The sequence below is a fragment of the Otolemur garnettii genome, unplaced genomic scaffold, assembly GCF_000181295.1.
Source record: "Otolemur garnettii isolate 467f Iridium unplaced genomic scaffold, OtoGar3 scaffold00152, whole genome shotgun sequence".
Lineage (NCBI taxonomy): Eukaryota > Metazoa > Chordata > Mammalia > Primates > Galagidae > Otolemur > Otolemur garnettii.
In genome coordinates this window covers 2,922,948-2,933,683 of record NW_003852547.1, presented here as the reverse complement: position 1 = coordinate 2,933,683, position 10,736 = coordinate 2,922,948, and the positions used below count along the sequence as shown (strand labels likewise).

The 10,736-nt window shown below is 58.8% G+C and overlaps 3 protein-coding genes and 2 long non-coding RNA genes across 9 annotated transcripts in view; 2 read left to right on the top strand and 3 right to left on the bottom strand.

Moving 5' to 3' along the window:
* LOC111728348 overlaps nt 1-2,471 on the bottom strand; it is an 8,196-nt gene extending 5,725 nt beyond the window's left edge. The window contains exons 1-2 of one of the 2 annotated variants that reach the window (XR_002775669.1): nt 2,274-2,471; nt 1,849-2,041 (exon numbers count right to left, since the gene is read on the bottom strand). This is a non-coding gene — a long non-coding RNA (uncharacterized LOC111728348). The remainder of the gene's footprint in view (nt 1-1,848; nt 2,042-2,273) is intronic. The other variant, XR_002775670.1, reaches the window with a different exon arrangement.
* The window catches only part of DMPK (DM1 protein kinase), a 12,393-nt gene extending 8,591 nt beyond the window's left edge, over nt 1-3,802 (top strand). For 2 of the 4 annotated variants that reach the window (XM_023518947.1, XM_023518946.1), the window contains exons 10-14: nt 830-938; nt 1,622-1,779; nt 1,868-1,965; nt 2,133-2,179; nt 2,469-2,992. In XM_023518947.1, coding sequence (XP_023374715.1) covers nt 830-938; nt 1,622-1,779; nt 1,868-1,965; nt 2,133-2,179; nt 2,469-2,735 — 679 coding nt within the window. In that variant the 3' untranslated portion in view covers nt 2,736-2,992. Of the gene's footprint in view, nt 1-829; nt 939-1,621; nt 1,780-1,867; nt 1,966-2,132; nt 2,180-2,464 lie in introns of all 4 variants that reach the window. The other 2 variants (XM_003799524.3, XM_003799523.3) reach the window with 2 other exon arrangements.
* On the bottom strand, nt 190-1,829 carry LOC111728349. Its single transcript, XR_002775671.1, has 2 exons — nt 1,720-1,829; nt 190-538 (listed from the first exon to the last, which is right to left on the bottom strand). It is a non-coding gene; the product is annotated as an uncharacterized LOC111728349 (long non-coding RNA).
* Nucleotides 3,803-3,940: 138 nt separating the features above from the next.
* SIX5 (SIX homeobox 5) lies at nt 3,941-8,781 on the top strand. The gene is made up of 3 exons (XM_003799522.3): nt 3,941-5,481; nt 6,404-7,206; nt 7,474-8,781. The coding sequence occupies exons 1-3, from the start codon at nt 4,682-4,684 to the stop codon at nt 8,082-8,084; spliced, it is 2,214 nt and encodes a 737-aa protein (XP_003799570.1). The 5' UTR covers nt 3,941-4,681; the 3' UTR covers nt 8,085-8,781.
* Nucleotides 8,782-9,746: 965 nt separating this feature from the next.
* Nucleotides 9,747-10,736, bottom strand: part of BHMG1 (basic helix-loop-helix and HMG-box containing 1) — a 19,528-nt gene continuing 18,538 nt past the window's right edge. Inside the window, exons 12-13 of the mRNA XM_023518959.1 lie at nt 10,510-10,599; nt 9,747-9,915 (exon numbers count right to left, since the gene is read on the bottom strand). Of these exons, the coding sequence (XP_023374727.1) occupies nt 9,747-9,915; nt 10,510-10,599 (259 nt within the window). The remainder of the gene's footprint in view (nt 9,916-10,509; nt 10,600-10,736) is intronic.

Here is a 10,736-nt window from a genome sequence, read left to right as displayed (position 1 = left end):
TTTTGGTTGCAGCCGTCATTGTTGTTTGGCGGGTCCGGGCTGGGGATTCGAACCCGCCACCTTAGGTGTACGTGGCTGGCGCCTTAGCCGGTTGGCCGAGCCAGGCCTTTTTTTTAAAATCAACCCACTTTGGCCTCCCAGAGTGCTAGGATTTTAGGTGTGGGCCACTGTGCCCAGCCTCAGAACAGATTATTTTCCAATCAGCTTTTATTACTGGACGATGTATAACAAACACCACTTCTTATCATTAATGAAGTACAGCATGGTTCTGAACCACTGTGGTATCATGCCTAATGGCAGGTCAGGATTTAACTCATTGCCTTTTATATTCTAGGCACATGTCCAGGATAGACAGGTCCTTGAGACATATTCCCACAGGAAGGATTGCTGGGATGGAGGAGACATTCTCTTCATAGTCTTAGAGCGGGTGTGCTGTTATCTGGATATTGGGATCCTATGCTTTTGGTGGTGGCCAGAGCTGGGCAGTTTCTGTCCTGAGGGGTCCCCTTCTCTGTCCTGTGGACTTAAGGAGAGGGATCTGCAAAGGGAGGAGGCCTTCTAGAATAGATGTCTGAACTCCAAGTCCCTGGAGAAGGTTTAGAAAAGGAAGCAGCTCCAAGGGGCCCAAGGCCATAGGAGGCACAGGGCTCTCTCAGAGGAGGACCTGGCAGCCACCCTGGCACTTTGTCTCTTCATTCTGCCTACCCTCCCCACCTCAAACCATGAGGTCTTCAGGGCCAACTGCCCCTTGCCCACAAGGTAGGGAGTGCTGGTTCTCAACCTAGGGATGGCAGTCTCTCTCCCTCCCCACATCTCTTCCTTTCCCCAGGGACAGGGAGGTCCTTTCAGGCCCAACACCCATGGAACTGGAGGTGGAGCAGTTGCCTGAGGTGCAAGTGCCCAGCCTGAAGCCTACAGTGTCTACACCAGAGGAAACAGTAAGTTGATGAAGGAGAGTGTCAGAGATGAACAGTAAAAAAAAGGTGAGTGCTTCCAGGCTGCCATGCACCATGGCCTTCTGGGAGCTTACTGGACAGAGGCAGACAGAAAACCTGTGGAGATGAAATTATAGCAGGCCATTCAGTTTGTGTGTGCACATCTCATGTGTGTGTGGAGGAGAGCTCTGAGTTTATCTTTGAGCTGAGCACTGGCAAAGGAGCCAGCCATACAAAGAAAAGCACTAACTGCTCAGTAGAAAGAAGCTGGAGGGCCAAAGCCCCGAGGTGAGAACACCAGTTTGTTCTTGGAAGTGATAGGAAGGTAGTATGGCTGAACTGTTACATAAGAAGGGGAGGGGAGGCAGGAAACAAACTAAGCAAGGCCTTTGGTAGAGCAGACTTTGTACTGAGGGAACTAGGGAGCTGGAGAAATTTTGAGCAGTGGAGGGACATGGTCAAGTTGAGTTAGGGTTTTAGTACTAGCCCTTGGTTCCTGTGTAGATAGGAGACCCACAGATGGGGCAGGAGGTAGGGAAGGAGGGGGCTTGGGTCACTGCAGTAGCTATGGGGATTTCAGAAATTTCAGGAGTGGGGGAGTAAGAGGACCCCGGGCCCTGAACTGATGCTCAAGTCTGGAATCATCTGGCAGCCACAGGCAGCCCTAAGCCCTGTCCTATACACAGGCTGAAGTGGCAGTTCCAGAGGCTGTGCCAGCAGCACAGGCTGAGGCAGAGGTGACGCTGCGGGAGCTCCAGGAGGCCCTGGAAAAGGAGGTGCTTACCCGGCAGAGCCTGAGCCGGGAGCTGGAGGCCATCCGCACGGCCAACCAAAACTTTGCCAGGTCGGGATCAGGGTACGGGGCCCTTGGCAACCATCTGCAGCCCCTCGCCCGGACTCAAGACAGGCTCACCGTCCTTACTTCCTTGTAGTCAACTGCGCGAAGCTGAGGCCCGGAACCGTGACCTGGAGGCACACGTCCGCCAGTTGCAGGAGCAGATGGAGTTGTTACAGGCTCAAGGAGCGGAAGGCGAGTCTCTCTTCCACCTCCTTCCCCGAGGGCGCCCGGAGGAGGTGGGCAGGCTGTTTGGTAGGGGTATGGATATCTGGGGGGAGAGGGGCCCAAGCTGGGGCACGCCACACCACCGCCCTCCTCCGTCCCTCCACGCACCCTACGCCTCTCTCTTCTCCTTCCAGCTGTCACGGGGGTCCCCAGTCCCCGGGCCACGGATCCACCTTCCCATGTAAGACCCCTTTCTTTGCCCTGCCTCAGGCCTGCTGCCCACTCTGCGGATCCCCTCTCCCCATCTCCCCGTCCGTATTTAGGGCTCACCCTACCTCTTTGCGACTCTAGGGAGCAGAAGCCCTTCAGTCAGCCTCAGGATCTCCTTCTGTTAAGGTGTCTCACCAGATTCCCTCAGAGATCTCCCCCGATTCCCTCCCCGGCTTCGACTCCCCTCGCTGTCTCTCGCCCCATGGCGAAGGCTGGGCTGGGCTCCGATCGGGTCACCTGTCCCTTCTCTCTCCAGCTAGATGGCCCCACGGCCGTGGCTCTGGGCCAGTGCCCGCTGGTGGGGCCAGGCCCCATGCACCGCCGCCACCTGCTGTTCCCTGCCAGGGTACGTTCGGCTGCCCACGCCCGCCGCTGCGCTCCCGCCTGGCTACACCAACCCCTGGCCTCCACTGCTTTGCTGTGTCTTTTTCGGGCTCCGCCCATCGCGGGGAGGATGCTCAGGCAGCCAACCAACACAGGCCGCTAGGAAGCAACCAATGATGAATTCGGACGGGTTATGCGCTTGAGGTTTACGAGCAAACCAACCATAGCCGCAGGCTGTTGAAGGCTGGGGGCGGGGTGCAAGGATGATTGAGGAACCCCCCCATTGGGCGCAGGCGGTGAGTCCCAGGAGCCAATCAGAGGCCCATGTTGCAAAGTACTGATCCCACCCTCTTGCCCGCAGGTCCCTAGGCCTGACCTATCGGAGGCGCTTTCCCTGCTCCTGTTCGCCGCTCCTCTGGCTGGTTCCGCCACCTTGGGCTGCGCTGGGTTGGTGGCCTACACCGGCTATGCCCCAGCCTGGTGCTGCCCGGGAGCCGCCTTCGCCCCCTGAACCCTAGAACCCCAGTCTTCCACTCGGGGCTCACTGAAGGGTTGGGTGGCCCGGACACTACATAGAAGACGCTCCCGCCGCTTGTCCGTTCACATCACTTCTCCGAGCGTGAACCGGAGCTCTTCTCCCCAGCTCCTGTCCTATGATCCAGGCCCGCCCTCTGGCGGCCGGGGAGAGAGGAGCCGGGTCCGCGACTGGCGAATAGGGCTCGTGGGGGCTTTGTATCCGGGACTGCTGCTGCAGGGTGGGATCGCATACCACTTCTTTCTTCCGACTGGGCTGAGGCCCCGACGTGGATGAGGAAACTGCGGTCCTGAGAAGGCAGCAGGCCGGGCGTGGCTATCCATTTTTCACCCTCCACGCACTCCCACCTACCACCGTCAAACGCAAATCCTTGTGCATGTGGTTCTGCTTTCTGGGAACGTTTTATTTCCATGGCAAACGTTCGAAGCGACTTCTGTCCTCTTTCTCGAGAAGCTTTGGCCTTTGCCCGCCCCGCTTTTTCGGGGACTTTTGCGCCTCCTTCCTCACATGCGCTACTCTCGGAGCCTTAGAAGGCCCCGTCCGCCTTAGAGGTTTGGATATTTATTAATATTGTTTTGTCCTCCAACTCGCTGACAGGCTTCAGGATCCCTATACCCCAACCCACGTTTTGGATGCACTGAGACCCCCTGACATTCCTCAGTATTTATTGTCTCTCCCCACCTAGAACCCCACCCCCGACCCTTGCGAATAAAAAAGCCCTCTCTACTGCCCAAAGCTTGGGACTGCTCAGTGTCCGCTCTGTTTGCGTGGTGGGCAGTCTGCTTAGTGAGCCAATCGGAAGGCGAGTGGAGGCGGCCAATGGCCTGGCGGAGAGCAAGCGGGACTCAAGCATAACGAATCAGGACTGGGAAAAGAGAAAACTGGAGGAGGGGTCTCGACAGCCGGCCAATAGGAGGAGACACGCGGGCCATACCCCCGCACCTCCCCCGCCCAGCTGTGTTGCAGCTGTGCCGCGGCTTGTCTAGGAAAGGGGGCTGGGCCGGCAGCGCGCGCGGCCATCCTATTCCCACTGCGCCTGCGCAAGCCACGCGCATCCGCTCCAGGAACGTAGGCTGGAGGAAAGTTGCTGCAAACTTTCTAAGCCAGCTTCCCCCGCCCTCCTCCCGCACAGACCCGCCCCCCTGTGGAGCCGGGAATTCCGAGGGGCGGAGCGCAGGCCGAGATGGGGAATGGGGGGGCCTTCAGAGGACCCTGCAGAACGAGGCGTGCAGAAGCTCAGTTTCGGGGCGGAGGTGGCTTCGCGCCCTTAGCCCTTCTGGACGACCCGTTACCTTCTCCGTTGTCCCGATGGGGAAACTGAGGCCCTGAGCCAGACGCACACGCGGGGGGAGGCAGACAGCGCGGCCAGAGACGGAGGGAAAACAAAGGGAGAATCACGGACAGACGAGGAGGGGGACGGATACACACAGGGGCAGAGACCCAAGTGGAGAGCTGAGTCTGGCATTCGGGGCGGGAGAGGGCCACAGGGTCTGCCAGAGGAGAAAATCGAGAAGCTCCAGGGGGCGGCGAAGAGGGCGGACAGGCGGGGGAAGGAGCTGAGGAAAGCCCGAGGGAGGAGGAGAAGGAGGGAGGAACTTCCCAAAGTTGCTAAACATGGCTACCTTGCCTGCGGAGCCGAGCGCGGGGCCGGCGGTCGGGGGGGAGGCGGTGGCGGCTGCGGCGACTGAAGAGGAGGAGGAGGAAGCGCGCCAGCTCCTGAAGACTTTGCAGGCGGCCGAGGGTGAGGCGGCGGCGGCGGCCGGGGCCGGGGCGGGCGAAGCGGCGGCGGGAGAGGAGGGCCCGGGGTCCCCGGGCGTCCCCGAGTCGCCCCCCGAGGCCACTGCCGAGCCGTCTACGGGCCTTCGCTTCTCGCCTGAGCAGGTGGCGTGCGTTTGCGAGGCGCTGCTACAGGCGGGCCACGCCGGCCGCTTGAGCCGCTTCCTGGGCGCACTGCCCCCGGCCGAGCGCCTACGTGGCAGCGACCCGGTGCTGCGCGCTCGGGCCCTGGTGGCCTTCCAGCGGGGCGAGTACGCTGAACTCTATCGGCTACTCGAGAGCCGCCCCTTCCCGGTCGCCCATCACGCCTTCCTGCAGGACCTCTACCTGCGCGCGCGCTACCACGAGGCCGAGCGGGCCCGTGGCCGTGCGCTGGGCGCAGTGGACAAATACCGCCTGCGCAAGAAATTCCCGCTGCCCAAGACCATCTGGGATGGCGAGGAGACCGTCTACTGCTTCAAGGAGCGCTCCCGCGCCGCGCTCAAGGCCTGCTATCGCGGCAACCGCTACCCCACTCCGGACGAGAAGCGCCGCCTGGCCACGCTTACTGGCCTCTCGCTCACGCAGGTCAGCAACTGGTTCAAGAATCGGCGACAGCGCGACCGGACCGGGGCCGGCGGTGGCGGGCCCTGCAAGAGGTAAGTGGACTCGTGCGGCGCAACTCTGGTTTTTCAGGGAACATTGTATGCACTACCCCTTTCCCCCCACTACTGGGGTCAGCGCGCCGAGGTCTTTGGACACTTCCCGCTCACATCCTGGGCCCCCTACCCGGGTGTCACTGCTCCGCATGCCGGGGGCTCGGAGACCTCTTCCCGCTGATCCATCCAGGCTCCAATCCAGATCCCATTCATGTTCGGGACTGTATTGTGGGGCAGCAGTGAGAAAGTGGGGGACTCTAGAGGGGCTGCGGAAAAGGGAGAGGAGCTTTTGCCCACCACAGACTATGTAGGGTTTGCTTTCAGGCACCCTTAGCAGCTGGGCCCTCCCCTGACCGTTACTCTTCCCCACCCACTCCCACACCCACCAGGGTCCAAACAGCGTGGCCTGTCGTCCGTCTTTGTTGTGAAACGTGAACCCTCCCTAGCTCCGGTTTCCCTGTAACCCAAGCCCTTCTCCTCCCACCCTGTGGGCCTGGCCTCTCACTCTCTTCTCTGATGCCCCGCGGGGAGGGTACTCCGGGATCAGAGCTAGGGGTCTGCTCCTCACTCTCTCTGGGATACTCCCTGCTCATCCACTCTCAGTCTAAGGCAGGAAATTTCAGGGCAACCTGGATGCTTTGTCTCTGGGGCACTGGGGCCAAGGCAGTGGGAAAGCCCGGCCTCTTCCCTCCCCATCCCAGCCAGTGTTAGCTTTTCTGCCATGGCTTCAGTGCAGAGCTTCCAGAAGGCCCTGGGGTCTTTGGATAGTCTCACAGAGGTTTCATAGCCGAGAAATGGTCCGAAGAAGCCTGGGCAGTGGAAAGGTGGGGAGGTAGTGAGCAGCCTGTGCTCCTGCAGAGAGCTCTGTGCAGGTAGTCCGGCTGGCTAATGAACCCCCACTTACAATCATTTCTCCGGTCAGTGAGTCTGATGGGAATCCCACCACTGAAGACGAGTCCAGCCGAAGTCCTGAGGACCTGGAGAGAGGGGTGGCCCCAGTGTCTAGCGAGGCCACTGCCCAAGGCTCCGTATTTTTGGCAGGGGCCACCCCTCCTACACCATGCCCTGCCTCCTCTTCTATCCTGGTGAATGGGAGCTTCCTGGCGGCTAGCAGCTCTCCAGCTATGCTCCTGAATGGCAGCCCTGTCATCATCAACAGCCTGGCCCTGGGGGAGGCCTCCAGCCTGGGCCCCCTGCTTCTCACAGGGGGTGGGGCAGCCCCTCCTCCACAGCCTAGTCCTCAGGGGGCCAGTGAGGCCAAGACTTCCCTGGTCCTGGACCCTCAGACTGGAGAGGTTCGGCTGGAGGAGGCTCAGCCTGAGGCTCCTGAGACCAAGGGAGCCCAGGTCGCTGCTTCAGGGCCAATTGGAGAGGAGATTTCAGGACCCCTGCCCCAAGTGGTGCCTGGCCCCCCTCCAGCTGCCACCTTTCCTCTACCCCCAGGACCTGTACCTACTGTGGCTGCTCCACAGGTGGTGCCACTCTCCCCACCCCCTGGGTACTCAACAGGCCTGGGTCCCACCTCCCCACTGTTGAACTTGCCCCAAGTTGTGCCCACCTCACAGGTGGTGACTCTGCCCCAGGCTGTGGGGCCACTACAGTTGTTGGCAGCGGGGCCAGGTAGTCCTGTGAAGGTGGCAGCTGCAGCAGGCCCTGCCAACGTGCATCTGATAAACTCTGGGGTGGGTGTGACAGCCCTGCAGCTACCTTCAGCCACTGCTCCAGGTATCCCCTTCTCCCTCCCTAGGGAGCTGGGAGAGGGGCGGGCAGTTCTCAGAGGGAGGAGACTAACAATGGGCTGGGGGGGGCATCTCACCCTTAGCAAGTCCCAGTGCCCTTTTGTCCCAGGCATAGTGTCCTGGCTCTAGTCACATGGACCTGGCTCTGCCTGGCAGGGGCCCAGTCACCTGCCAACCAGCAGCATCTCCCCCTCTGTTCTGCCAGCTGCTTCTGTCTCTGACCTTGTGCTTGGCCCGTCTCCTCTCCCCACAGGAAACTTCCTTCTGGCCAACCCTGTGTCTGGCAGCCCTATTGTGACAGGCGTGGCTGTGCAGCAAGGCAAGATTATCCTCACCGCCACCTTTCCTACCAGCATGCTGGTCTCCCAGGTCCTGCCACCAGCTCCCAGCCTGACCCTGCCCCTGAAACCAGAGACGGCCATCTCAGTACCTGAAGGAGCCCTGCCAATAGCCCCTAGCCCTGCTCTACCAGAGGCACATGCCTTAGGAACCCTTTCTGCACAGCAGCCACCATCTACCCCTGCTGCCACCTCTGGTGCCAGCCTGCCCTTCTCCCCAGACTCCCCTGGCATCCTGCCCAACTTTCCAGTACCCCCACCAGAGGGGCTGATGCTGTCACCTGCGGCTGTACCCATCTGGCCAGCAGGGCTAGAACTGAGCACAGGAACAGAGGGGCTGCTAGAAGCAGAAAAGGGGCTGGAGACGCAGGCCCCCCATGCTGTGCTGAGGCTGCAGGACCCTGACCCTGAGGGCCTGCTCCTGGGGACCACGGCAGGGGGTGAAGTTGATGAGGGGCTGGAAGCTGAGGCCAAGGTCCTGACCCAGCTACAATCGGTGCCTGTGGAAGAACCCTTGGAACTGTGACCCAGCTTGGCCTAGATTGCTCTTCTGACAATGGTGCTCAAGATGCAGGGACAAGACCTGGGAGGAGGGAACCTCTCAGAAACACAGTTGCTGCAATCTGAAGATTCTATACACACTACATCCTCCAGCCCAGTTAACCTCCAAGCCCTGGAGTTGCCCAGGGGACTCACCCCAGTCCGTTTTCTGTCCAGGGCACCATCCCTCTCTGCATGGGAGGCTTCCTCTGTTACAACCCTTTCCTTGCTCTGCCCCGCCATATATAGGTGGATTTGGGATATCCTGACTCAGGACTCTGCCCCTTCCACCTGGTAGTGGCTGTGAGCCAAAAACTCTGCCAGATGGCTAGGTTTTCAGCTCTCTTCCTATCACTCCCTGAAATGCTATTAATAGCTCCAGTGATACTCAGTATTCTCACTACTGCCTAGAATTCAAGGGTGGAGGACAGGCAGTGTCCCAGACTGACAGACTTTTCCCCTAGCCGGGCCCTTCCTGCTAAAAAGGGATGCCCTGTGTGGGCAGGGCAGGTTCTGCTCCATTAGCTCCCCTGGACTAAAGCCCTCACTATCACATCCAATCCCAGACCAAAGACTCCCTCATCCCTGGGGGCACCCCCAACCCTGTGTCCAGTTTGTATGCTAAATCTTTATTTTTCTAGGACATGTTATGCCTCCATTTCAATTAAAGTTACCAGACAGAATACTGAGGGTGTGGGTTTCCTTCCCAGTGACTTGCCCAAAGAAAACCTAAATGATGGCTCAGTGCCTGTGGCTCAAGTGGCTAAGGCGCCAGCCACATACACCTAAGGTGGCGGGTTCAAATCCAGCCTGGGCCCGCTAGACAACAATGACGGCTGCAACCAAAAAATAGCCGGGCATTGTGGGTGCCTGTGGTCCCAGCTACTTGGGAGGCTGAGGCAAGAGACTTGCTTGAGCCCAAGAGTTGGAGGTTGCTGTGAGCTGTGATGCCAGGGCCCTCTACCCAGGGGGACAGCTTGAAGCTCTGTCTCCAAAACAAAAAAACAAAAAACCTAAATGTCAGTCCCACTTTAGTTTGTGGTTTTTGGGTCCCTGCTTCCTGAAGGGGACAGAGGAGTTTGTACTCAGTTTTGTGGTAGGGCTTGGGGGTGTTGGGCAATGAGGTTTCTTTCAAGCTGCAGGCCTCCAGGTTTAGGTAGAAGGGCTGCCCCAGGTTAAGAAAGCAGGGGATGCAGGAGAGCCTGGCCTCGTTGCCTTTGCTGTTAACAAGGGTTGCACTTATTTTATTTTGTTTAAAACAATAAATAATCTATAAATAGAACAAGGGAGAGAGGAGTGGGAAAAGGTGAGAATGAACAAGACTGAAACCAATTGATCCTGGGTAGGGAAAGGAAAGGCAGAGGGGAGCTGTAAACTTCACCTTCCGGCATTTGATTTAGGGTTTCTCCCTCCACCCTGAGGTTTCTCTGATGAGCCCCAGGGCAGATATGGGGCTGTGAAAGGGCAGCCAGCCTGGGAGCCAGTACACGCCCCCTCTTCAATCCTCCCCTTCAGGCCGCGTGGGAACTGGCCAAGGAGACCTGCATCGTCAAGGGCTCAAGGCCCAGGAGGGGACAAGCTTTTTATCACCAGGCTCCTGGCTTCAAGCAAGACCTTTGAGGGAGGAGAGGGAGGGGGGTTTACTCTCTCACTTGTGCTGAGGGGGCAGCAGGGAGGCCTTGTCTGGGGAACAGCGGGCCTTCTCAGCCAGCAGCTGGTAGAAAGGCTTGGGCGTCTCCCAGTCGTCATCCTCACTGCTGGAGCTGTCTTGCTTCACAATACGGTTATGCTGGCGGCTGAATCTTCGGGCCTTGATGCTGAGAGGTGGGGGGAGATAGTGGTAGGACAGCCAGGGGTTCCTCACTTAACTCCTGGGCATCTCTGTCCCACCCCGAATCCTACTGGGCACACCTCTGAGCCTCCAAGTCCCAGTCTATAAGATGGGACACCACCAACAGCTCTTTGCTGGAGTCCCACACTCCTTCGAGGATCTGTTAAAAACTGCACAGACATGAGTGTTTCAGGGGCCAATTTAGAAATGAGCAAAGGGTAGCTCTTCAAAGTTGGTGGGAAAGACAAGATTTCAGGGAATGGAGTAGAAGAGGAGGAGAGGAGGCCAAGTGACAGGAAAATAAAGACCGTGCTCTGAGAAACCCCACATGGCAGAGAGAGCAAAAAGAACTGAGGCAATAGGGTCCAAATCCCCACTTATGGAATTTGACCTGCTTAGCTACAAGGTAGAGCACTTCTCTGCCTGTTGCCCCCAAGTCTTTCCTAAAAATTGGTAGCACATAAATTCCTCAGCCCAGTAAACTCCCAATCTGTCACCAATACCAAGAAGCAGGATTAAGGATAAGAGAGACCCCTCTACCCTACCACCCAAGCCTCCTGGGCAGAGGCTTGCTTCTCACCAATATGGTCTTCGTTCCTGCTGGGTCATCACTCGCCACAGCTGGGCCAGCTCCTTGGTGGCAGCCGTGGATGCAGTCCCAGGGCAGGCTCTGGGACAGGAAGGAGGAGAAAGGTTGGGGGAGATAAGAAGCCTGCTGGGTACCCTGACTTGGGTAGAGGCCATTGGTATGGCCATAAGAGGGTCCCTTGCCCTCTCAGAGCCCCAGTTTCCCATCTAAAGTTCAGA